Here is a 26,708-nt window from a genome sequence, read left to right as displayed (position 1 = left end):
AACCAAGGTGTCCAGACTTAAAAAATAAATAACATGAAAATGCCTTTTAGTTAAAACATAATTCTCGGGGTTTTTTAAATATTTCTGAAGATAAAAGTAACTTAATGTACCAAAATAAAACTTTGATTATTAGTTTAACACTTTAAAAAAATAACAAATTATTAGATGCTCTAATATTCAGTAGTGCTAAACCACATAATATTTACATCATGGAATATAACAGCAGGCACAAAAAATTGTCTTCTGGATATGCATACATTTTTTAGTGTTTTTAGATATATTTCTCCCATTTTGTGTAATACTGAAAGTAAGCAGTGTAATCTTAAGATCTCCAAAAATGTATATTGTCCCAACATTTTTTATCTGTTTTTAACTAGAAGTTCTTCTCTCTCTACAGCACAGTTCAAAAACAGTATGCATATATCATAATTCAAGATGGTTAAGGTGCTCTAAAACAGATCTCTAATATAGCAGTGCGATGCCGAAGGGGGAAAAACTGTAAATTGCAATTTTCCCTCAAGAGATGCTGAGCGGATGCGCTATTCCTGGCGCCCTTAACTTTCTCTGAATGGGTAGAATTGCCACCAGGGCCCAGATCCTCTGTCAGGGGCTGCTTTGCAGGAAGACCCTCAACCTGCTGCAACTTACTACAGATGGACAAAAGAAGATGGCGGGATCTTCAAGTAGACCAGGGGAAGGAAATTTTACAGAGGGCTTTGCAAACCTTCATTTTCCGAACTTATTTCCCATCTTCCACCAATCAAATGCCCTAAGGAAATGTTGGCGTTAGTAAATTGATAATAATTTGTATTATTATAATAATTTACCAAGCATGCCTCTATGAGGCCCCTGTTATTAAAAAGCTATGAAAGGAAGAGGAATTCTTGCCCAACCTCCTGGGGTTTTAAATGCAGCCAGACCGCCCCTCCACCCCCAGTGCATCGGGGAAAATGAAATTGCTTATTCTTTTAAAAAGTGACTATGCAGCAGCCAGACTGGGATTGTCACCCAAAACACAAACTTCTCAGACAATCTGGAGGGTAACAGCTCTGAGGCTCCATAGCTTTATCACATTTCTGTGTCAGGCGCCCTTCAGCTGCCTCTTGAATGAACACACACACACACACACTTAGACACACCCCTAAAATATCTAGGCTAATCTGAACAACAGCTTAATCTGGGCCACCCTGAGATGAGGGCATTCGGCAGCATAGCACAGCCCAGTCTCAGCTGGGTTTCCGATTCTCTCCAGCCCTGTAAAAGCAACCCACTCGCCTGCCTCTTCCGCATGACAAAACTCTCTGGGGGAGAAAAACCACCCTTGAAATGTGGCTAAAACACAGCACTCTCCTAAGTAATGCATCCTGAAATCCTTTCTGGCAGAAGGAAGAAATCGAGGGAGGGGATTCTCACTTAAGCAGAGCCCAGAGGGGAAGGGAGTCCCTGCCTGGTTTGCGCCAGGCTGCCAATAGGCCGGCCCAACCGGCCAAGCCGGACCGACACGGAGCTGATGACCCAAGGGAGGCCCTCCTGTTCTTAAACAAACACTGTAATGTCAGTTTTGTTTAGAAATACAAACTCACAAAGAGTCTTCAGCTGTTTAAACACAGCCCGGCTTCCCAGTGCCTGAAGTGACCACACGAGAGCCTTTGCTTCATCATCCCCCCCCCCCCCCCGTTCCTTTACAGCCCCTCCAGGACACAGAAGAGCAGGGGAGGCTGGTGGCTCTGTTACTCAGGGCCAGTAGATGCACACATGCAATAGGGGTGCTGCAGAGGCCCCTGGAAAGCATTTTCCAACCCCATCTAGTATAAAGAGGAATTTCGAACTTCAAAGGTCCACTAAACCCGAGCAAGAGTGGAGGGTGTGTGTGCGGAGGGGGATGAGAGCTGGCATGGCAATTCACCCTCAAACCATGTGGCAACTGTAGAGTTTGGGGTCTCTCTGCAAGAACAGCTTTTTTAAAACTTTCACAATCGCCGCCAAACAAGAACCACGTTTCCGAGCTAGCAGCTAGTCGTACCCAGCTATCAACTGCGCTCTGCTGAAGGGAGTTCCAGGTTTGTCTTCCCAAGGGGAGAAAAAGTCCTTGGGCTCCAGCTTCACAGGCGCCACAGACTGCCAATGCAAGCTGCTCTGAGCCCCTTCCTTAATAGACCCCAGGCTCCCAAGACCAAACCACGAGGGGACGGATGCACCAGGAGGACAGACCCGGAAACCGCCGGAGAGCTGAGCCAGGCCACCCAGTTGCCTGCAGGCTAATTCCAGTGTTTACATGCTCCACGTCTAGTTACTGGATTTGTTTAAAGTGTTTTTTTAAAAGTGCCACCAAGTCAGGAAAGTCACAGTAGCATTCATCCTGTGGCTCTCCCTGGCAACCGTTGTGTGAGAAGAGGAAGACAGGCAGACAAACAAACACACACATACAAGTGCAGCACAATCACTGTATCTCCCCAGCTTCTACTTCTACTTGCACCAGTCCAGGCCAAGGTCAGAGGAGCAAAGCCCACGGCAGACACTGGCAGGATGGGCAGGGCAGCTGGCGAGGGAGACGGGACGAGAGTCCAGAGTCACTTTTGCCGAAAAGAAGCAGCAGCAGCAGCAGCAGCAGCAGCAGCACAAAACTGGAAGCCACACAAAACATGTCGAGTTCAGTTGGTCAGCGTGTGTGAAGAGCCCCAGTGAGGCCCAGAGGTCTCTTCGGCCAAGTGGATGCAGCCAGGGAAGCACCACTGTGCCCCAAAGGTCCAGAGCGCCATCCCTGGCCCAGGCCGGAACACGAAGCAGGCGGGAGCCGTCCCGGATGCCAGGACCGGACGGCTGGGCTCCTCCAGGCCGGACAGCAGCATCTCCCTTTGGCCACATCGCCTGGCAGAGCGCATGCCCCTTGCGCTTCTCCCTGCCCGGCCCCTGCCTGCCCTTGGCAGGACCCGGCTCTGGGGCAGCAGGGCTCACCAGCCGGTCTCCTCCCCACCAGCCGCTACAGGCCATTGCTGTTCCTATGGCTCAGGGGGGGCTTGGTGAGCTCCACCCCCGCAGAACGGGACTTGTTCAGGAACTTGGGGGCCCTTCGCAGCAGCTTCTGGGCCTCCATGAAGGCGTCCGTCAGCTCTTTCTTCCACTGCACGAACTCGGGGTCACTCTAGGGGGAAGCAGAGGAGGCTTCAGCTCACACTGGAGAGACCCTCGATGCTCAGCCCCCGGGGAGGGCTGGCTCCCAAAGGAAAGAGCGAACCCACCGTCTCTGCCACGCAAACCATCAGATGCCGCCTCCACCCCAAACCGAGGCTCTTCTCCAATAAACCCAGCTGGTTCTTTGGCTAACAAGGCTGAGAGGTCAGGCGAGGGAGGGAAAACGGTGTCACTGTCTCAGCAGCTCAACCTCCTGATGGCTTAAGAGCCCCAAAGCCCCTCCCAAGGAATAAGCCCCCCTCCCCACCCCGGTTACCTCGCATTGCAGGACAAACTGCTTCCCTCCTTTAATTCGGAGCAGGATGCACCTTTTATCCTTGACCTGCGTTTCCTCCACCGACAGGAACTGTTCCATCGTCAGCAGGTTTTGCTAAGGGGCGAAAGGAATCCAGAGGTTGCCCAGCTGGGGGGCAGGCAGGGCAGGGCAGGGCAGGGCAGGGCAGGGCTGGCAGGCAGGGGGAGGCTGGGGGAGTGAGGCCACTCACCCGGGACTCTCCTTCTGCTCGCCATTCCAGCCGGTTGGGGAAGAGGTAGAAGTAGCGGCGCTGCCACTGCGTCAGGAAGGGGTTCCCCAGTTTCAGCATGTAGCCGTGCATAATGCAGTCCTTCCCCAGAGCGTAATCTGTTGGGGGGGGGAAGCTGCCATGATTGGGAAGACAGAAGGGATTCCCTCGGGACACCCCCCACAGCTGGCATGGCTGGGATGGGCTGCCCCTGAGTTGAGAGGGGGAGGGTGCCAGATGCTGTCCAATGGGAGAACCACTGCCAAGGCTGGGCGTACACCTCTTAAGGAATGCACAACTGGCCCAGAAGCCCAGCAGTCACAGTTTTGTCCTTCCTGGGCAGGAGGCAGTTCAGTGGCCCACCCTGCCCATGGAGAGTGGCAGCCGGGTCTTTGGGGCAGCCGAGCCGAGGGGTACCTTCCTCATGGCCCAGCTGCTTGTTCTTCGCTCGCTTCCGCAGCTCCACCTTGTCTGTGTCGGCGTTCACCGCCTCAAACACGGTTTCAGCCACTTCCTGCTGCCAGCGCTCGGAAATCACCAGGGGAAAGTTCTTGTAGAGCTCTTGGTCGCAATCCAGCAGCTGGCAGGGAAGAGGAGAGGAAGGATTCGCTTCCAGAACCATCCCCTGGTTTGCAAGCAACACACAGCTCGTCCGCAGGATATCGAGGAGAAAAACCGGCACGCTAGCCCTCAAGAGGCCCCCTGGCCTTAAACAGTCTTCATTCCACCACGTAAGGCCAAGGTGGTAGCAGATGCCCAATGCCGTACCAGCCTTATCCTCTCCTGGGCCTACGCTTTATGAGACGCCCCCAGACAGGCTGCGGAGACCTGCAGAAGGGGGCCGCCCCTGCCCACCTTGATTCCCTTTGTGTCCTCTTCATCGAAGGAGCCAATGTCGAAAGCATCTGCTGCGTTGACTTCTCCCCTGGGAGGGATCAGAGGCGGGGAGTACTGGCAAAGTAAGGAGAGCAGAGTTACAAAGGAAAGTCCAAGCCTATAAAGAGAATTTGCATAAAATGTTCCATAGATGGCACTTGGCACCAGCAAGATTGGCCAAAATGTCCCCAAATTTACCATCAAATTGTTGGAGATGAGGGTTACAACCTAGGCGCATACTACCATATGTGGTGGATGTGCCCTAAGATAAAAAAGTTTTGGCTAAAAATTGGAGGAAATTACCCAATTAAAAATGGAATTTAAACCAGAACTCTTACTTATTAGGAATAATTAACCCCAAAATAGATCTTTACAATATCTAATACTTCATATATTAACGGCAGTAAGGATTGCTGTCGCATATGGATGGAAACAAAACAATGTGCCAGGAGAGGAAATAATAATCCAAAAAATTCTACAATGTGCAGAAATGGATAAGATGACACTGGAAATAAAGAAAAGGGAAGAGTCAGAATACTATAAAGTGTGGAACAAACTGTATGATTGGTTAGAAAAAAGAAATCAAAATAATAAATTGGAATGTTAATCTAATTGGATTTAAAACTAGGAAGTGTACATTACTGAATAGTGTAACCCAGACAATGATGGTTCTGTAAATAGACACCAATGTAAATATAAGCACGTAGATGAACGATTGAATAAGAACAGAGAATATATATGTCGATCCAGTAAGCTGTAAAATAATATAAGATGTAATGTTATGTTTGTTACGTGTTTTTAATGTGTTTTTGTTCTTTGTTGTATTTTTTTTATTTTGTTTCTAAAAATCAAAAGTTCAATAAAAATTACTTTAAAAAAAAGGAAAAACAAAGAAAAGTCCAGGCCTTTATTTATTTGGCCTCGGAAGCTCCAACATAAACCAGGTCTTAGCAATCCGGTTCAGAATCGCCAGTCAGGGACCAGCAAAGTGTTCATTCAAGATCTCGGATAGCCGAGTACCTGACGCTGAAGGGCCACCGCTGGGCTCACCTTTTGCAGGTAAACGTGCTGCCAGTCAATTCCTTGAAAGAAAGGATGAGTCTTGACCTCTTGGGCCCTGCGGGATGAAACAGAAACACAAACCGAGCTTCACAGCCCCGAAGCCGCATGGCTGCCCTGAATGGCCACATTCAGCCCCGCCAGAGGGAAAAATGGATCTCTTCAATCGGATCCAATCCAGCCGCAGTGCCAGGATCCACCTGACAGGATAGGCAGGCAAGGCGGGCAGCTGCAAGAATATCTGGGCTGGAGAAACCTGGAGTCTCCCTTGGAGTAAGCAGCTTTGATCCCATAAAGGGGCCTCAGACACACTGGGACTCCCTTCCCCGAGTTAGCAGGTTCAGCCCGGCCAGGGGAGTTTGTGAAGCTGGAAGGGCTCAGGGGCCCAACCCAGTTTTCTGGGCTCCCTCCCCCACCCACGCTGCAGAGAGAAGAGGAGTCCGGGTGCAGGTGGGAAGCGGAGTTCTCTGCAACTATTTGAATTACTTGCACGGAAGAGCACCAGGATTTTTGAAAAATGAAATCAGGGTTCCTCAGCAAATTTAGATTGGGCGAACAATTGGACTCCCACAGCCCTCGCTTCTTCATTTGTCCAGCGGGGACTCACCCACCACCTTGGCAGCCGAGCCGCTTCGTGATGTCCCGCTGGAGAAGCCCCTCCAGGAGAGACTTGAGTTCGGGGGAAAAGGAATCTGGCAGCTCCACATTCTGGCGGGAGAAAGCGGAGGCGCTCTGGGAGCCGAACCTGCCCTGCGACGCGGATCTCCCAAGCACAGCCGTGGATCCCCTCGGCCAGACTTGGAGGCTGGAGTGCACCGCAAGGCTTCCAGGGTCGAACTCCCACTCCGAAGCCCCTTCCCCAAGGTGGGAGAACTGAAGCCGCAGCACATCCAGGCTGGAGCTCGTGGCTTTAACTGGATTTCCTTGGAGGAAAAGCTTCGGAGCCCCAGAATATGATGGAATGAACTGCATCTTGCTGCTGGCTTATTGTGTTCCCATCTTTAAGGCCGCTGAGCAGGCCACACACGGAACATATGAGGCGACTTCCCTGCGAGCCCACTTACCATGGTGAGCGTCATGCGGTCGATCTCGTGCTTGTCTTTGGTTTTGTGTTGTCTGAAAGGGCTGTGCCTGCAGGGAGGAGGCACATGCAGGGATTCAGCAGGGCAGAGGGGGAAAATGATGAACCTTATACATTAACATGGAGCTACTCGTCTCCTGGAGGACCCAACAGTTAACTTTCCTCCCTTCCAAGACGTGTATCTTCAGCCTGTCGTAAACCCAGGTTAGGTCCTTTCCTGCCTCACCACCGTAGTACCCCTGAGAGCAGCATCCTGGCCAAGAAGGCTCAGCCGGTTTGAGGGGACCGGACTTACCCTCTGAGAAGCTTAAACAGCATACAGCCCAGGGAGAACCAGTCAGCCGTGCTGTCGTAGGCTGTTCCCTTCTGCAGCACCTCTGGCGCCATGTAGCCATGAGTTCCACTGGAAAAGGGATGCAAACATGGGAGTTGTCAGCAGAAGAGACCAAGGCCACTACTCAAGACCAAGGGGGCTGGGCAAGGCTTGGGCTGACCCATCGGAGCAGAACAAGGAGTGTGGCCTCCTTCCTTAACCAAAGGGCCCCAGGCTCAAACTCCAGGGGCAGCTGCTGAGGGGGACAGCTGACTCAGGGCTTGGTCTTAAGCCATGGGGAAGCATTGGCGGGCTTCCCACACATGGCCCATCACACGTGGGTGTTGCGTCCCCACTCACACACTGGCGTGGGGCTTCTTCTTGGAGAAATCACAAGCCAGGCCCAGGTCGGAGATTCGCACGTGGCCATGTTCATCCAGAAGGATGTTTGCTGGCTAGAGAGAAACCAGGAGGCAACTGTGACCCTGTGAGGCAAGCAGCCAAGTGCAATGTAGCCGGACAAGGACAAGGGCAGACACAGAGGAAGGCACAGCTACTCTCGGAACCTTCGCTGGGACACCCCGGCGGGAGATGGACGAAGCTCTCATTCAAGAAGGGGGTCTGTAAAGCCCCAGAACCTTGCAGCCTTTGCTACGAACCAGCACTGGCCCCAAAGAACCCCCTTGGCAAATGGGGCCTGGGGAGACACTGTCACAGCTACCGCTTCCAACACAATCCTGCCAGCTTTCTTCCCAGTTCCGTTTTGGCCATAACGAGGGGTGCCGGGACGAGCCCTCTTCGGGAACATGATACTGGTCACAGAGGCCATCCTGCAAAGCCCTCGGTGCCCTGCCTCGCCCCCCCCCCCAGCAACCTCCCGGCAGGAGTTACCTTCAGGTCCCGGTAGACCACGGAGCGGCTATGCATGTGTTCCAGCCCAAGGATGATCTCGGTGGCATAGAAGCGCATTTCCTTTTCCGAAAAGACCCCATGCTGGGAGAGGTGGTAGTGCAGGTCTCCACCTAAGGCCAAGAAGGTCCAACCTCAGCAGCTGCTCTCTGGGTGGAAAATCCCGGGTTCAAGCTGTCCTGTGTCCCTGCCATGCTGGAGCCCTTAGGACGGCCTTCACGGACCACCATGGAGAGGCCCTGCGGTGGCATCCTCTGCGCCCTGGCCCTTCCTCTCTGCATGTGTCCAACAGACACCTCCCCACCCCCCGCTGGCCTGCAGCAGAACCCACCCACCCCCACCCACCCACCTACCCCCACTCATTTACCATTCATCAAGTCCAGAATGAAGCACAGCTTGTCGGGGGTGTGGAAGGCGTACGTCATGCACACAATGAAAGGACAGTCCTTGGAGGGGGGAGGGGGGAGAGAGAGATTGGCACAATGCAAAGAGGTCGTCCCCCCCTCAAGAGTCTGTGCCTTCTCAGAGAGAACGGCTGGCCTGAAAGAGTCAGGGGAATCCAGCAGCCATTCACAGGACCCCAGGCACAATGGATTGCCACCCACAGGATAGAGGCTGAGCCGGGTGTGGAAGGAGACGGATTGGCCAGGCGGCCTTGAGAGGAAGACCCCTGCCATTTTTTTCTCCCTGCCTGGCTCCAAATGGATTGACCAAACCGGGGCCCCAATGGTGGCGTTCTATCTCCACGATCTCCCAGGATTCCTGCAGAAGATCTTCAGGCGTTCTAATGCCAACTGCTCCAAAGAGGATGCAGCTTTTCCACACGAGCCCTTGGTACGTCCACACAGGCCCACTGCGGATTAAGCCACCGTGGGTAAGAAAACCCCCTCCCCCTTTTCCCCCTGCGCTGCAACTCACCCCGGTGCTGACGAGGGAGAGCATGATGCGCTCATTCAAGGCCAAGGTTTCCCCCTGCTTCATCTTGATCCGTTTCTTATCCAAACATTTCATGGCGTACCTAAAAAGTGGCAGAAAGAGGCTAAGGCCACCCCAGGCCACAAAAGCCTCCCTTTCTAACCAAAAAGGGCAGCGCTGCGTCCTCGCTTGCCCCCAGGTGCCTCCCAGGACTCGCTCTGCGATTTGTCGGTTTATGAATTAAAAGGATTAACGCTAGGGATTTCTTCTCAGGGACAGCAACCGCGCTCTCCATTCAGAGTTCGGGCTGCCTTGTCCCTGACCGGTGGCCGTGCTCGAGGAAGCTCCTCAGAAGCTGCACACAGCCCCCGTGCCCTTCACAGGGGTCTGCCCCACAAAGCTTCCTGCTGCTGACGGCAAGGAGTGAGTCCGTGCGGGCAGCACCACTGCAACCAGCCTTCCCACACTTAAGTTGCCTTTTCATGCTTTCAGTGTAAAAACTGAAAAACCCCCAAAACAAATGGGCCACAGTTGAAGCACAATTCAAACAAGAAGGGAAGATGCCCTTTCAAAGGGAAAATCTTCCTGGGGGGATTAAATGCCTAAGGCAGTAACCCCCCCCCCAACCCCTCTGATTTCTAATGGTTTGGTCTGGGACAATGCACGTTTCTCTCATCATACACGCAGGCAATGCAACTGACATTTTCCCTGTGTCCGCTTTACGGCAGCCGTAGACTTCTCCAAAGCCGCCTCTCCCGATAATCCGATGGACACTGAAGTCATTCATGGTCAGCTGTGGAGAGAAGAGGGGGACAACATAGAACCATTCAACCCCCTGAGCTGCTCAACTTCACAGGGACACTAAAGCTTCGCAAAGCACAATTACACGCTGAACACTTAAGGCCGACTGAACTCTGAAGGGTCACCCCAAACTAGTACTTGGCTAAAGGATATTTCTGGATCACACTGAGCCCCTCTAAGATAGACGTTGTTTATACCAGGGGTCTCCAACCTTGGCAACTTTAAGACTTGTGGACTTCAACTCCCAGAGCTTTGCTCTGCTTTGCTGTCAGCAAAGCTCAGTCAGCTTTGCTGGCTGAGGAATTCTGGGAATTGAAGTCCTTGGTAAAATTGCCAAGGTTGGAGACCTCTGGTTTATACAACCCTCAGCGATGTCTCTGCCCATCCCTGATTTTATACACCTGCACAGAACATCCAAGCAAAATGCCAGGAACAGACCTCAAAAGGTCAGAAAATACTTACGTGAATGTTCAGCTCTACATTTTTCCACTGGCAATATCTTGTAAACTTATCACTGGAAATAAGAAAAGAGGGGGGGGAAAGTTATAGTCCATGAACACAATAAAACAAAACTTTCTGCCAAGATGAAAAACAAAACCAAGTTTCTGAGTTTCTAAAGGTCTCTTGATCAGCAGTTTTTCCCCTAACCAGGTGTCTTGAAATCAGACCTTTAGCATGAGTTGCTTATGATGCTTCTTCTAAAAGGCAGGGGAGATTCCAGTAAAAATCGCTGCCAAAATAACATCAAGCTTCCATATTTCCTAATCCCCTAAGATTCTATTTGACATGCATTTTAAAAAGTGCTGAAATAATTCCTGAAGGCGGGGGGACCGAACACTGTATTTCAGAAAACTCAACAGCGTTGTTTTTAATTAAAAAATAAGAGAGTGCTTATTTCTGAAAAGTCTCTGTAGAACCTCCCCAATACAACACAACGGTTGCGGTTGTTCATTTTGCACAGAATGTCTGGGCTGCAAGTAGCCCCAAGATTTCTGGAAGGGCCCCACCTTGGAGAAGGTCCACTGAGATTCCCCCAGCTGAGCTACATCTTACACCCTCCCAGAACAGGCAAAGTATCTCATTCCCAGCAGCCATTTCCTCCTTCCTGAGCTGATCCTGCAGAGACCCCCCCCAAGGGCCATGGGTGGGGGGCCTGCAGAGAAGGAAGACACCCCCAAGCCCTACCTTTCCAGAAACAGCTGGAAGATGCTTCCTCGCAAGCTGTCACAGATTTCTTCTAAGTAGGGCTATGGGGGGGGGGGGAGAAAGCCAAGAATATTGCAATTATCCAAACCGCACTGGCTTCCATACCACAAACCCAAGATTAAAATCAACTCTCCTCAATCTGGGGAATCCCTTGGGGAAATCCCTTGGGCTGTACTAGCTGAGGATGATGGGCTTCAGAATTCAAGACGTTTCAAGACTATCAAATTGGGAAAGGCTGATCTAGACTTTCCTAATCATCCAATCCACCTCTCATCTTAAACCATTCCTTGCTTTCTGCCCAGTGAGTCACTTTGGCCCAGGGATTTATTAGAACGGTCGTTAAGCAAATCTCACGCTCACCTGGAAAAGGGTTATCGGGACCTGCTTCTTGGCCAGGCGGGTCTGCACGTGGCTGACGGCTTGTTTTGAAAAGGGCTGGAGGGAAAAGGCTCATATTTATTCATCCAGCTATTTTGGGGGGCTAGAAAACACTTGAGAACATTTGCAGCACGACCGGACTGGGGGTGCCTCTCTTCAGTCCCAACTGCCCCAAGCCAAGCGGATTCCCTCAGGGACCGAGGAGACAGACCTCCCTGTGCCCAGCTGCTTAGGGAGGCTGGGAGCTGCCCATACACACGTGTGAGCAGGACAGCAGCTCCTTCATGATGAAGGTGTCGTAGATTTGGCGGCTCCTGACAAGGCGATCCTCCTCGGAGTCCAGTTTCTCGTACTCTTTGATCTGCAAGACCCAACAGGGGCTAAGGAGTTACGCCCAGGCGTTGCCCAAGGCTCCTTCTTGAACACGGGTGGGGAGCGCTTCCGGGTCCCCCCTGGAAGGGCTGCAGATTGGGAGTGAAAAGCCGGGGGGTGGGAGACGTATTTGGAAAATGAGTTTCAAGAATGAAATCCCCTAGGAAGGAAGGAAGGAAGGAAGGAAGGAAGGGGGGTTAACCCAGCAGACCCCCAGAGCTGCACTCTCCTGTGCTGGAGAGTCGTTTTGCAGGACCGGAGGGTACACACCCTGAACCCTAAAAGGAGCCGGTCTCTCTGGGGCCACAGTCAGCTGAGCGGCCAAAGGCTGCCTTCGCGAAGAACCTTTTCACGCTCTTCCACCAGATAGCCAGAGATCTGCTAGTCTGGCCAGACACCCCACCCCCCTCCAAATGACGCCGCCCTTTCTGACCCACCCTGGACTATTTTGGGAACACCCGATGGGCTCTCCTTGCTCTGGAGGACAGGCCACAGGCCCTCGAGTGACCATCAAGCCTCTTAGCTTAAAACAGACTCAGCTCCATCTGCTTATTCCTCTAACCAAGTTTCCATGGAAAAGTCCAGTCGGCGTTTGCATCAGGTCGGCGGCCATGCAGAGATCGGGAGGGGGAGCCTTTTTTGGGGCGGGAGGGCAAGGAAGGGCTGCTTGATTCCAGTCGTTGGAGAACGACTGCGTCATCTTTGCCCACCAAACTTTTGGGGCTGACTCCATAGCTTAGCTTGTAATTAAGGACCTCTGAGGAGGAATAGGCAGCATCCCAGGAGGGAGCCCTCCTGGCATTTCCCAACCCATCTCCCACCAGCAATTAAACCTCTTGGCCACGTGGGCTCTGGGTTCTGCAGAAAGGGCACTGCAGGCAGCCTCAATCCACTTACCAACCATTCAGGGCACACCAAGCCCTAAAACGCCCTCATCCTGAGGGCTTCCTGCACCTCCAGGCCGCAAATGCAACCCGTTGCGCTTGAGGTCAGCGCCTGGCATTCTCCAGGGTGCCAACTCTAAGCAGTACCAGCATGCCTCCAGATGCTCCTTTTCCAGAACTAAGCCTGGGACATCTGGAAGCCAGTCGTGCAATTGACAGGTGCAGTAGGTCCTACCGGGTGCAGCGGAACGGACTCGATCGGCAGCCTTCTGCGGAGGGGTGGAAGGGCTGCCATCCACTGAGAGCATTTGCAGAACTCAAGACCAGGCTACACAACGTCTTGAAAGCCATTCTGAGAAATACACACACACACTCACACACACCGTTACCTGACAGCTGGGGTGAATCACTCCTCAAAACACACATTGCCGTGTGACTCACGGAGCCACAGATGAGTGTGGAAGATCTCTACTCCTTCCAACAAGGTCTTCTGATCAGATTTACTCAGTGCCTAAATGCGCCATTACTCTACCAATTCCTTAGACGTAGGAAGACCCTTTTCTTAAAAAAAACCCTCCAGCTTCCTGGGAGATTCGGAAAGGCACAACGTCTCACCTCTTCGTAAAACTTCAGCTGCGGAATGCCTTCATCGATGTCACTCTGGCAAAAGTCTCTGAACAACAGGAATCCTAGGAGGAAGACAAACCACGGTCATAGTTGTGAGAGAAGCAGAAGACCTGATCCCAGGCAGGATGCCTCAAAGCCCATCCGGGGGGGGTGGGGAACCACCCTGTCTGTCCCTCCGGGAAAGAGACTAAATGGCCCCAGAAGTCAGAGCCATGACAGACACAGAAATGGCTGGGAGCTTGTGAGGAGATGCACGGCCACAAAATATTGCAGAAAATAGGACTTCGGTAACAGAGTGGTCAATGCCTGGAATGCACTACCTGACTCTGTAGTTTCTTCCCCAAACCCCCAAAACTTTAAGCTTAAACTGTCTACTGTTGACCTGACTCCATTCCTCAGAGGTCTGTAAGGGGCATGCATAAGCGCACCTGCGTGCCTACCGTCCCTGTCCTAATATTCCTTTTCACTTATTCTTTTCATGTATCCAAATTATGTTTATACTTTTACCTGTTATCTTATATATGATTGAAAAAATAAATAGAATAAATAAAATAAAAATAAATAGGCAGCCACACACTGGAAGAGGAGAAGCACCTTCCCTCCGCAGGAGACAGGATGTTAAGAAGGAAATCAGAGGAAGGGAAATAAATTGCAGAGAAGCCTTCACTGAGACTCGTGAGCGAGGGCATCTCTACTGAAATGCCAGCCCGAAGTGCCATCTCTGGCAACCGTCCCAGAGATGCCAACCTACATCCTGGCCTTCCACTCTCTGCATCTGGCCTTGGACTGAAGCAAGGAGGGCCCCCTGCCTACCCCCCACCAAGCACAGGCGACTGCAGCTCCCGAGGACCACCCAAGGGGGATGCTCAGTCTGACCTCTTAATACAGCCATTAAGAGGACATTGTCGAGAGAGGCGGAGATCAGCCCAGGGCCTGCCAGGGTGAGGATGACCCACAAGTAATTTGATTCTTATTAAGGTAAAATGAAACGGAGGCTGCTGCTTCTTCCTGGCTCAAAACTCTTTGGGCAGCGTGGCCCCAAAGTTTGGCTGAGGCTGGAAAAAGGCCATTGTGGCCGAGATGACCCGGATCAGGACACTGGCAGGGCTTGCCCTCCGATCTTCCACCGGCTGCCAAGTCGCCCTTTTTCCAAGCGAGAGAGAGGCGAGAGGCCGTTCCTATGGCAATCCCTCCTGGGCAATCCCTCCTGGGCAATCGTTCCCCCCAATGCCAGTTCAGGGGCCTCCCTGGTGCTTTGGCCTCCGGCTGGCCTCAGCCCACCCCCAACAGCGGGGGCTCCATCCCCACGTCAGCCACTATGGTAAAAACATCAAAGCGGTTGAGTCAGAGGCGACTCTGCCTCTTGAGTCATCCCGACAAGCCCCTTCATTGCATGGGGCCGATTGGCCCCCAGAGACACAAAGCCAGAGAGAGCAGAATCGTTTGGGGAAGGGCCGAGGAGGACACAAGCCAATCTCCCATGGAGCAAGGTCTGACATTTGCTGATAGATTCAGGGGCAGCCTAAGCTTTGTTTGCAGAACAAAAGTAAATATCTTCTTGGCAAGGCTTCACAACATAGGCATATATATCTCTGGGCCAGGATGGAATAATTATCAGAATCTGCTGCCCTCCATTAACACCGGGCTCCATCCTTGAGCTATTTCAGGACTTCCTTTCCACTGGGGGTAAATAAAACGCTCCGACCCCCTTTCGATAAAATAATAATAATAAATCCTCAGCATTTCTGGTCTCCAGCCTCCGACACTTATTCATCCCGTCTTGAGTTTGTAAGTGATCTTTTTGGGTTACTCCCCCCAAGGCGCCCCAGGCATATTAATAAATGGAACAATTCACGCAAGAACAGTGCAATCTCCCCCATCTAGAGTATGAAAACAATGAATAATTAAACAAGCTAATTCAATAAAACAAACATTACAAGGAAACAAAAGGTGTCTCAAATGGGTGTTGTGACCCAGGCCCAAGAAGGTAGTAGGAAACTCAGTCAGTGTAAAAACAAACAAACTTTATTCGAACAGCTGAGAATTAACTCATTCTTAGCGTAATTCAACTAAATTAAAGCCAATTCCTCCCAACACAAATTTCTTAGTCCTATCGCAAACCTTGGTCCAATTAGGCAAACTGCCAAAGGCCTTTCTTGGCAAAAGTTCAGAAGACACAGATACAAATGCAACAAGACAAGAAAATGTTGTTTTCCGGCAAAGAGCCCAAACGCCGTTGCTGGTCTTTTAAGCCTTATGGGAGGGGCCAATCATCTCTTGGCCCTACTCCTGAGTCGTCCTCTTTGCTTGAGCTGCTCTTGCCTTCTGACCGCTCTTCTCATGCGTGTATTAGGAACAGGCTCCTCCTGTTCCTCTGCCTCACTACGGTCAGCCTCTGGAGGCTCCGGAGTCCGCACCTCACTCCCTGATGGCGCTGGCCTTCCCCAGCCTCCAGGACTGGCCCACGCTCTTCCTCAGCCTCATCGCTGTCTGACTCCATTGCCAGCTCCGCAGGCTGCTGGTGGACAACAACACTGGGCCACTCTTTTTCCTATCACAGATGAGCCTCTGCAGGTGAGCAACCTGTGGCCTTTGGGTAAGAGTGTGTGTGTGTCTGTGTGTGTGTGTGTGTGTGTGTACCACAAGGCTCATTCAGCCAAAGGAGCCAGGCTGGTAAGAACCAAAGTCCAGCACATCTGGAAAGTAACAGCTGGCAAAAGGCTATGTCCTTTTCATGCATTTCCTAGACTTTGGTTCCTTTTTGTGAACAACAGTCTGGGCAGAGCCTCCTGGACCGTTTTGGCCTTCTATGGCCTGGAGATGAGGGGAGCTGATTAATCAACAGATGAGTCTCGATGAGCGTCCTTTACCAAAATGCCAGGACTATTTTTAAACACATTTTATTTTCACATCTGCTTCCTTCATTTAGCAGCCGGGTTTCCTCTATGTTGTCTTTTTCTAGAAGGTCGTGTCTTCTGCCTGTTTATCCCAACAGCCAAGCAGGCACAGAAAGACTCAACCTTTGAAAATGTGGCAATGAGGCCAGCTGTTTTGACCCAGGCCCAAGTAGGTAGCAGTAGACACAATCAGTTCAAAAACAGACTGACTTTATTAGAACGGCTGAGAATTAACTCATTCTCAGCATAGTCCACACTAAATCAAAGCAAATTCTTCATAACACTTCAGTCTTATCACCAATCTTCATCTAATTAGGCAAATTGCCAAAGGCTTTTCTGGGCAAAAGTTCAAAAGCAGAAGACGCCGACAAGAAATAAATGCAGCAAGACAAGGAACTTCTATCAATGTTGTTTTCCAACAAAGAGCCCAAATACCATTGCTGGTCTTTTAAGCCTTATGGGAGGGGCCAATCATCTCTAGGCCCTACTCCCGAGTTGTCCTCTTTGCTTTCGTTGCTCTTGCCTTCTGGCAGCTCTTCTCATGAGTGCATTAGGAACAGGCTCCTCCTGTTCCTCTGCCTCACTACTGTCAGCCTCTGGAGGGTCTGGAGTCCGCACCTCACTCCCCGATGGCCCTGGCCCCTCCTCTGCCTCCGATGCAGAGCCCTCATCCGGGCCTTCCCCAGCCTCCAGGACTGGCCCAGGTTCTTCCTCAGCCTCATCGCTATCTGACTTCTTTGCCAACTCCGCAGGCTGCTGGCGGACCACAACACTAGCAAAGGCTCCCAGTCGGTCATGGATCTACAATGGCGACCACACCTGGCCTCCTAAATGGGGTTTCTCACAGGTCCCTCCCTGCCTGTCTAGCAGCCCTTCAAGGTAGACTAGGAAACCAGCATCATGCATACTAATGCTACATTTTTATAAGGTTGCAGCATCAGAATCTTGCAGGACTGAAGATGCTTCCCCCCCCTCTTATCTGCATGAGAACCAGAGAGAGTCAGGGGCAGCTCAGAGGCGTCTAGTCAGGAGTCAAGCTTCTGTTATCCGACTATTATGTTGCTGGCCTCCCTTCCTCCTCTTCCTCATTGCCTTCAACTTGGCCTAGCCAGAACCCACAAGTGGTGCTATCCAATACAACTGACAAGGTACCGTGTTTCCCCGAAAATAAGACCCTGTCTTATATTTTTTTGAACCCCGAAATAAGCACTTTGCCATATATTTGGGGAAGTCTTATTATTTTGGGGCGCATGGAGCAAAATGGGGCTCCTCTTGCCGTCTTACCTGATTTCCAGCTCTGCGTTTAAATATTTTCGGGAGGGCTTATTTTAGGGGGGCGGGGGGGCTTATTTTAGCACATGTGCTCAAAAGCCCAATTGGGCTTATTATCAGGGGAGGTCTTATTTTTAGGGAAAATAATGTGTTCAGCAGCTTCTTCTTCAGCCTTTTCAAGCTAAACGATTATCTTTTTTTTTTTTTTATTTGCATTTATATCCCGCCCTTCTCCGAAGACTCAGGGCGGCTTACATTGTGTCAAGCAATCTTCCCCCGGCCAAGCAAGCAGCAGCTAATTTTAAAAGATTTCCCGTTTTCAAAACATCCTCCTAAGAACCCCTATCCTCTTAGTGTAAAGAGAGGGAGGGGATTTAAGTTAAGCACTTTCAGTCGCTTTTCACCCTCTGACCATCCATGTCCCTCCATCGCCTAAACAAGCAGCTGCCAAAACCTTGATAAGCATTTCAAAGCCCAGACCGACTTTTAAATAATTCTCATGCGAGTGACTCCCCTGACCGAAACAAGCCTCTTTAGAGAATGTCGGCATATAGAAAACCACGGCAAGGGCCACTTTCATATCTGAGCACCTGACCTAAGATACAATATAGGTTTCGTCTTTTCCAGGCGCCAGAAAAGGCTTCAAGGTCTCGACTCACCGTCAGGCTAGGATCACTTCAATCCCAATCTAATCATATTGGAACAAGACTGAAATGGGGGAAATTTCCCCTTTTGAAGATTAATAAATACAGAGAAGCGCCAGGAGCAATTGGCTGGATTATGCGCAAAGCCTGCTTAGAGATTTGGCTTTGCAGGCATGACACTCCGATTCAGCATCTGTTTGGCGTTGTTTACACTTCTAAGGCAAAGCCTTCCCAGGATTTCCACAAACTGAGTTGCTGGAGGCAAAGCACACACACCCCACCACAGAAAGCCACCGCTCAGCAAGCACCGCCTGTCACCCCCACACGTAGGCAGGCTGTGCAACAGGAACCCCCACAGTCCCACAGCCGGCTCCCCCCCTCCAGGAAGCTTCAGCCGCTGCCAGCAAAATCTCAAAGGCAAAGGGCAGGCGAGGGTTTGGCTCTGCAGCAGAGTTGCCCGTTCGGGCACTGCCATCCTGCTGGAGGAGGCTGGTGAGGGAGCCACCGCAGCTGGACAGAGCCGGAACGCCTGTAGAGCAGCTGCAGCTCAGCTGCATGAGGGTCTGTGCATGTTGCTGGCAGGAGAGGGGGCTACCCAGCAAGGCCAAGGCTCAGCCGCCCTCTCCTCTCCAGCTCAGACTTCTGCAGACTGGCACAATCGCTCCCCTGAGGCGCTTGGAGGTTTGGCTTTGCCTCTGCTACCCAGGGATCCCAGGAGAGCCACGGCTTCTCCTCCAACTCCGGTGTTGTGGTCCGCTAGCAGCCTGCGGAGCTGGCAACGGAGTCGGACAGCAATGAAGCTGAGGAAAAGCGTGGGCCAGTCCTGGAGGCTGGGGAAGGCCCGGATGAGGGCTCTGCATCGGAGGTTGAGGTGGGGCCAGAGCCATTGGGGAGCCATTGGGGAGTGAGATGCGGCCTCCAGAGCCTCACAGTAGTGAGGCAGAGGAACCGGAGGAGCCTGTTCCTAATGTTCCCACGTGACACCTATCCTGCGCAGGCTGCACTGGCTACCTGTGGCCTTCCGGGTGCGCTTCAAGGTGTTGGTGAACGTCTTCAAAGCGCTCCATGGCATAGGGCCGGGCTATCTACGGGACCGCCTGCTGCTACCGAATACCTCTCACCGACCCGTGCGCTCTCACAGAGAGGGACTCCTCAGGGTGCCGTCGGTGCGACAGTGTCGTCTGGCGACGCCCAGGGGAAGGGCCTTCTCTGTGGGGGCTCCCGCCCTCTGGAACGAACTCCCCCCAGGACTCCGTCAACTTCCGGACCTCCGAACCTTTCGTCGCGAGCTTAAAACTCACCTATTCATCTGCGCTGGACTGGGTTAGTTTTTAAACTTATGGGTTTTTAATGGGTTTTATTCTAAATTTTAATCATGGCCAATTTAATAAGTTTTTTAATTATATTTTAATCGTATTTATATTGTATTATTTTGTATTTTTTATCAGGCTGTGAACCGCCCTGAGTCCTTCGGGAGAAGGGCGGTATAAAAATTTAAATAAATAAATAAATAAATAAATAAATAATGCACTCATGAGAAGAGCTGCCAGAAGGCAAGAGCAGCTCAAGCAAAGAGGACGACTCGGGAGTAGGGCCAAGAGATGATTGGCCCCTCCCATAAGGCTTAAAAGACCAGCAACAGCGTTTGGACTCTTTGCCGGAAAACAACGTTGATAGCTTCGTCTTGTTGCATTTGTTTCATATCTGTGTCTTCTGAACTTTTGCCAAGAAAGGCCTTTGGCAGTTTGCCTAATTGGATCAAGGTGGGTGATAAGACTGAGGAATTGTGTTGGAAGGAATTTGCTTTGATTTAGTTTGGACTACGCTGAGAATGAAGTTAATTCTCAGCTGTTTTAATAAAGTTTGTTTGTTTTTAAACTGACTGAGTTTCCTACTACCTACTTGGGCCTGGGTCACAACATCTGGTTGGACATCGCCCCGCATGTTCTCGGACCCCAACTCACGCCAAGACTTACCGATCTTCTGATTGAAGACCTTGTCAAAGGTCAGCTCTCCCCTCTCCTCCAAATACTTCTGCATGACGCTGCGGATGCTGAAAGGCAGAAACGAGGAAAGGGTTACTCCTGGCTGTCTAAAGGAGGACTCAGGGGTTGTGCAAGGGGAACACTGTCCGGCTAACAGGGGGCCGCAAGATCCCCACAGCCCTCCCACCCGCACCCCCCGCACCCCGTCCCTCATTAAGCCATCCCTAGTCACTTTGTGTGATTGCAGGGGCGTTTGCAAAGGATCCTCTCCTGTCCTAATCCAATCAAGAGAACAACATTTGAGGCATACCCAAAAATAACAAAGCTTATGCGGGCAGTAGAGTGGCCCTTTGTCTCTGCCTGCAGGGTTAGAGGAAAAGAGACCAATAAAAGCTATCAACTAGCCATCTAGTAAAGATTTTCCATCTATAAAGATTATTATTTCAAGCAAGTTATCTGTTGATTGGGGCACTTTCTGTAACACACACTTATGTGTTGTGATTATAAACTCCATATTTTTAATCGAATAAAAAAACTGTATTTGTGTATTACCCCCCCCTCCCAAAAAAAAAGCCATCACTAGCCAGGCTGAAGACAAATAAACCACGCAATGTAGTGGCCCTTTCAGTGGCCTTTTTCAGACCAGAGTCCGTCCGTGTTTGCAGCGCTCCGGCACTAAACCACCACTTCCTTCTCCAGGCCGCGTTGGGTGCCAGGGCAAAGAAGACCTCCATGGGAACAGAAGGCCATCGCCAGGGGCATTCCAGCTCCAGGACGCAGACCTCAGCCACTCAATAGGCAAAGACCGCCGTGGTGCAGAGCCCTGGGCCACATCTCGGCTAGTCTAAAACACACCCGAGACACGGGGGGCCTTTCCTGAAGTGCCCTTCTGCAGGGCTGCCCCTTACCCCAGCCCCAGCTAGCCTGGGAGGCGGCTTTCCCCAGGAAAGGAAGGGACTTTCACGGGCTCCTTAAGGAACGTTCCCACAGCCGCCTAAAGGCTGGTCCTCGTTTCTTTAGCTGCTGCAAAGGAGCAGCAGCTAAAGGCACGAGCAAATGTGGGCCAGGAATCTTTGGAACCAGTGGGGGAGGAGAGACCCTTTTTCTCCTTGGAATTAGATTCTGGGTGAGCTCTGCTGCTCAGACACAAACACCATCGGCTACGCACTGAGAGGAAGAAGACTGGTTTCATTCATCGCCCACCCCTTGCTCAGCTTGCACGGCTAAATAAATGCTTTCCTCTAGGCCTCCCTTCATCAACACATCAGTTGCTTCAGGCAGGAGGAAACAAAGGCAATTAAGGCTGCATCCTCCCTCATTATGCCTGCAAGAGCCAAGCAGAAGTGCCTCGTGCCCCCCCCCCAGACGTGCCCCATGGGAGCCCTAAGTGGGCGCCTGACTCCACTCTTCCCTGGGCTGCACCAGGCCATCCAGAGCTCCCTCCCTCCCCCCCCCCAAGTCACCTCTCAGAGAGTGTGTAAAGAAGCCAATTTACAGCAGACATTTCAGCCAAACCCATCCTGACCCCCCAATTCTTAAGCAGACGAGGGGCTCCTTCCCAGGACCCACTCTTGGGGTCTCCCCACCAGCGAGCAGGTGCCGTCAAAGACAAGCTGAGCCTCCCCGCCATCCCCCTGTCCAGGAATGCCCGCTGCTCCTACCATTGGTCTCGCTGGCTAAATGAGTTAGTCTGCCTTACTTTTGAATGCTCATTTAACAGACATTATTTTTAAAAGCCACAAAGAACTCCTGTTCCACTGATTGGCAAGAAACAAAAGCAACCTGGTGCTCTTGACTGCAGAAAATATAAATAATACAGATGGGACATTTTGCCCTAGTGGAATTTTGAAAAAAAACCAACAACCCTCCAAACCTCCTCCTCTCGCTTAAATGAGAGTCAGCTGTGAGACATGTAGCTGGGTCTCTCAACCTCTGCAACTTTTAAGCTGTGCGGACTTCAACTCCCAGAATCCCCCAGTCTTTGCCTCCGCTGCTCCCGGAGGGATTCTCCGGGACCACAGAGCCTGCTTCCGTCCCAGAGACTGGCTGGGAGAAGGGCCCTCCAAGGTTCATCACACAGTTCGGCCATTCGGATTTCTTTGGGAGAGGAAACTGATTCACCGCAGCAAACAAAGCCAGGACGCTCAGCCAGGGCTCCGGCAGGTAGCCTAGTTGCGGGACACCAGGCACAGGCTCAACAAACAGCTGCCAAATTTACAACAATCTGGCTAAGAACGCAGGATGGATCTCTTAGCTAGGATGGATCTCTTAGCCGGGAATCTAAAGACAACCCCACTCTACAACGGGGGGGAGGGGCAGAAAGAGAGCCCCAAAGGTCAGAGCCCCAAGCCAGGTTTACCTACTGCCCAAGGACCTCTTGTTGGGTTTCAGCGTCCCAGGCTGGGTTTGAAGCCAGCCTTTACCTGCTGATAAGCCATAAATTATGACTTAGTGTGATGGATCAACCCAGCCAACAGGCCTTGGGGCAAGAGGTCCGCTCCACTGCTGGCACTTGGCAGGGGACCTCTGGGGATCCAGAGAGGCCTCCAAAGGAGTTCCAAGTCAGGGAGGGGACCACCCTGAATTTGGGGGGGGGTGTCCCTCCACTGTTTTCACATTCCCTCGAGTAGGAAAAGTCAGCCAGGGGTCACATTTAGCTCCCCCCACACAAATGAAAACATACCTCCACGTCACATGCAAAGGGACAGCGGGAGATTGAAAGTGGCAGCTGGTCAAGGGACTGCTCAGGCCAATTTTGGGGAAGGGGTGCAGGGCCACCTGGACACCTGGCACATGCCACCCACCCCCCACGGGAGTCCCCTTGATTCTAGCCCCTTTGGGGCACAATGCTTGAGGATGAGATGTTCCCAGGGTGAAGGAGGCAGTTTCATGGGGGGGGGGGGGAGAGACCACAGTTCAACAAGCTTGGCAGAGCCTGGGGGGCGCTTTTGAAGGGCCAGACGGGTGGGGAGGTGGGGGGCTTTTTTGCTTCTCATTGGGGGTGCGAATGACGGGTGCCTGGATGTGGGGGAAGGATGCACCGACTTGGGGAAGGGGCTGCCAGCCCTCCCCTCCCCCTCCCTGCCGGCACCAAAGATGGAGGCTGCTGGGGGGGGGTGAGAGGGGGGTCTCCGAAGGGCGCCCCCTCCCCGGCCCAGAAGCCGGCCGTCTGGCCGCGCCGCCTCACCTGGGCTCCGGCAGGGCGAGCTTCTTGCTGGCGCGGGCCGCGGGGGAGCTGCGGCTCTTCTCCATGGCCATGAGGTAGCTGACGTCCGCCAACACCGCCTCCAGGTCTGCCATCTTGGCGGGGCCCCGCGGGCCCAGGGAGGGCCACCCAACGCCGCCCAGCTACCCGCCCTGGCCGGCCGCCGAGACGGACCGCCCCATCGCCCACCGCCCACCACCGCCGCCGCCGCTCAGGAGGGCGCTTCGCCGAGCGCAAGCCGGCACTGGGCTTAGGCAGCGGGGCTGCGGAGGGCTGCGCCCCGCCAGCCCGGCATCGTCCTCGGCGCAAACGGCCGGCCCGGCGCGGCGGCTCCTCGCGCAACTGCACGCCGGCGGCTCGCGACCTGCTGGCTCGACCGCTCGGGAAGGAGGCGGCGGCGGCGGCGGCGTCCTTGGAGCTGCGTCTCCGCGGCGGGCGGGCGGGCGGGCGGGCGAGCGAGCGAGGCGGAGCGCGGGGTGGGGGGAGCCCCGGGGCAGCTCCGGGAGGGGAGTGACGGACCGGAGGGTTCCTCGCAGGCGGCTCCTTTCAGCCCCGGCCTCGAGCCGCACCTGAGCGACCTTTCCCCGGCCTCCCCTGTTGTCGGAACCCGCCGAGCGGCTGCTTCGCCTCGCTTGCCCCAAGAGGGAGGCCTCCCCCCACCACAAGCCCTCTAAAAAGCCCGGCTGCTCTCGGGGACGGCCAGACGTCGGCAGATGTGAGTATTACAAGCCGCTGGAGCAACGGAGCCGCCTTTCAGGGGCCGACGCCGGGCTTGGTGGGGAAAAAAGCATCCGCTGAGGTTTTAGCAAAGTAACCAAAGCGTCTATTTAGTCACCGGGTTGGCGCATTGAACAAAACATAATGTAGAAGGAATAAAACGATGCCGCCAACGTGAGACAGGTAGATGAAAACAAAGAGCGAGAGTCATTTTCCTTCTTTCCCCGTTTGGAGGAAGTGGATTTGCAAAGGATGGAATAAAAGGACGAGCCCAGTCTAATGGCATTCGTTTTATTGCAAGAATTGCCCCCCCCCCTTTCCAACAGCTGGAGGGCATTTCAGGCTCAGGGTGAAGATCCTGCATCATCCCTGGCTTCCTCAGGTATCTCCTTGTCTTAAGTATCAGACAATTGTGGGGGGGGGATTTAACTTCGCTAGGGTCATTGATTGATGATCTCTTGATGCGAGTGAAGCAAAGAATTGAGGCCTTTGAACTCTGGTTGGACCATAAGGAAGGCCTAGCGCCAAAGAATGGAGGCCTTTGAACTCTGGTGTTGGAGAAGACTCCTGCGAGGCCCTTGGACTGCAAGGCGATCCAACCGGTCAGTCCTAGAGGAGATCAACCCTGATTGCTCTTTAGAAGGCCAGATCCTGAAGAGGAAACTCAAATCTTTTGGCCACCTAAGGAGAAGGAAGGACTCCCTGGAGAAGAGCCGAATGCTGGGAATGATGGAGGGCAAAAGAAGAAGGGGATGACTGAGAACGAGGTGGCTGGATGGAGTCACTGAAGCAGTCGGTGTGAGCTTAAATGATGGACTCCAGAGGATGGTAGAAAACAGGAAGGCCTGGAGGAACGTTGTCCATGGGGTTGCGATGGGTCAGGCACGACTTTGAAACTAACAACAAAGGGTCGTCACTGTGATGATTACCTGCAAAGCCTTTCATTACATTGCAATAAACCTGGGCTTGCCCCTCCCAGCGCAGAGAAGCCAGCTGGTGGCTGAGGACCCCCATCTGCAGCTCTCCTTTGGAGAGGGGCCTCCTCACAAGTAACACTGGGGACTCTGTCCATTCAAAGACCCCATCCGGCTCAGCCAAATATTTCAGAGTTTTCCATCATGCATTTGCAGATGGCCCCATCGCAATCGTTGCATCTCCTGATCAACAAGTGTTTTTAAGAAAAACATGCCAAGTGATTGTCCTTTACAGAAACATGCCTTGCCATGAGAAAAAGCCTCCCTAACCAATCTGATTTGCAAACCCTCCACAGGACTCTCCAATTAGGAGTTGAAAAGGCCACAAACAGCCGGCCATTAGCAGCAGCAGCAGCACCACCATAGTAGCCTGGCTCTGCAGATTTTCTTTCCCCTAAAAGTAATTAATGAGTCAGAAGGAGGCTGCTGGGAGTCACCGGAAGGGATACAGGAAGGAAGGCATCTGGGCCTGTTCTAGATCCCGTGGGAGTTGAGGGTTTCCTTTACATAGAGAACAGTCTCCCTGCAGAACCAAACAGAAAGCCGAAGGCCTCCAGATGCTCCTGTTCTGGTCAAAAGTTCCGCCTTACAAAACCCAGCAGATCCCTTCCTGTGGAGACAAGGCTGGGGGACACGGCCACCTCTTGCAGCTGTCTTTGTTCTCCCTCCTCCTCCCAATTCTCTGCTGGGGCCTCTCGGTTATAGCCTGGCAAAGATGGCCAGATGCTTCCAGCACTCCAAGGGTTCTCCTGGGATTCAGAAAAGGTCTCCTGCCAAGGCCACCATTGGGAGGGGAAAAAAAACTCCCAGCCACGGTGCTCAAACTGCCAGGCTCTCTTGCCTGCTGCCCACGTGGGCACTGAGGCAGCGGCAGCGCTCCCTCCCCCCCTCCTCCCTGGGGGAAATTATAGGGGACCTGAGGCTCTTTCACCACCTCTCCCCACCCGGACGGTTCAATTACAGGCTTTGGGTGCACTGGAGCCAAAGGGGAAAAAGATGCCAGATGTTCTTCAGATGTCACACTCAGCTCACACCGGCTTCTTTGGGGCCTCCAGGGAGGGTGAAGAGATGGGCAGGCAAACCAGGGGCTACTGAGACAAAAACCTTCCTTGGCTCCTACCGAGCCTCCTCCGGCAATCGGGCCTCCTTAACTCGAGCCACCCTGAAGGACCCAGAAGCTGCCCTACTCTTCATATGTATCCTATTGTCTGAAGGGCAAAACTGCTGAGGGTCCATCCCTCCCAGGGATGACCTTTCTCCAGCCGGAGGCCTCCAAGAGGCACAGGCACATTCCCCATTTTATTACCCCAGAGCGATGATGATGATGATGATGCCCCTCCCCCCACCTCAGCAACCCACCTGCAATCGGGGGTCTCAAATGTGCCAAAGCGCAGAGAACAGAAAAGGCTGGGAAACCAAAAGGGGCGTGAGGCCTAGGCCCCCCTCCCTTCTCCCCCCCCCCCCGAGTGATGAGAGCTCCAGCAATGATGCCAAAAGCAACTTTGCTCCATGGTCCCCAACCTTCCATCCATCCATTGTGCAGAATTTGAAAACTGATCTAAATATTTTGCAGAGCGACCCAATGCCTGGCTCCTATGCTCGCATTTTTTTTCTGCTGTATTTGGACAGGGGGCAAACTGCTCTGAGCCATTCCCCTTCCAGGGACTCTCGTCCACTGGTACCACTTAATCCCATCAGCTCCCACATGGCTGGGCAGTGAGGAGGAGGGGGAGGGAAAGGCTTGCCAATGGCCAGCTGAGTCAACCTTTTTCCTCTCGCTGCTTCCTGTGCAGCCCAAAGCAGACACCCCAAAGGTTTGCCCCCCCCCATGTCCAACCCATCAATCCAGGCCTTTTGGCATGGGAGGGAGGGAGGGGTAGGGAATCTGGGCTGCTTTG

At 52.7% G+C, this 26,708-nt stretch overlaps 1 protein-coding gene across 1 annotated transcript; it reads right to left on the bottom strand.

The window, feature by feature from the left end:
• Positions 1-1,689: 1,689 nt before the first annotated feature.
• GRK3 (G protein-coupled receptor kinase 3) lies at positions 1,690-25,553 on the bottom strand. The gene is made up of 21 exons (XM_058158738.1): positions 23,102-25,553; positions 19,906-19,982; positions 13,105-13,178; positions 11,493-11,594; positions 11,216-11,290; positions 10,835-10,896; positions 10,112-10,163; positions 9,550-9,641; positions 8,852-8,951; positions 8,301-8,379; positions 7,916-8,046; positions 7,385-7,479; positions 7,007-7,114; positions 6,695-6,761; positions 6,238-6,338; positions 5,622-5,688; positions 4,551-4,646; positions 4,113-4,275; positions 3,678-3,814; positions 3,449-3,562; positions 1,690-3,142 (listed from the first exon to the last, which is right to left on the bottom strand). Exons 1-21 carry the CDS (start codon positions 23,212-23,214, stop codon positions 2,981-2,983), a joined length of 2,067 nt encoding a protein of 688 aa, XP_058014721.1. The 5' UTR covers positions 23,215-25,553; the 3' UTR covers positions 1,690-2,980.
• Between the last annotated feature and the right edge of the window lie 1,155 nt (positions 25,554-26,708).

Source organism: Ahaetulla prasina, chromosome 15 (genome assembly GCF_028640845.1).
Source record: "Ahaetulla prasina isolate Xishuangbanna chromosome 15, ASM2864084v1, whole genome shotgun sequence".
Classification (NCBI taxonomy): domain Eukaryota; kingdom Metazoa; phylum Chordata; class Lepidosauria; order Squamata; family Colubridae; genus Ahaetulla; species Ahaetulla prasina.
Note: the sequence above shows the minus strand (reverse complement) of the source record. Positions and strands in the feature narration are given on the sequence as shown.

Coding starts and splice junctions, on each gene's coding strand:
- GRK3 (XM_058158738.1), bottom strand. CDS start 23,214: ATGGCAGACCTGGAGGCGGTGTTGGCGGACGTCAGCTACCTCATGGCC. Junction 19,983..23,101: donor CTCGCCCTGCCGGAGCCCAG/GTGAGGCGGCGC, acceptor TCTGCCTTTCAG/CATCCGCAGCGTCATGCAGA. Junction 6,762..7,006: donor CTGTTTAAGCTTCTCAGAGG/GTAAGTCCGGTC, acceptor TCCTCCCTGCAG/GCACAGCCCTTTCAGACAAC.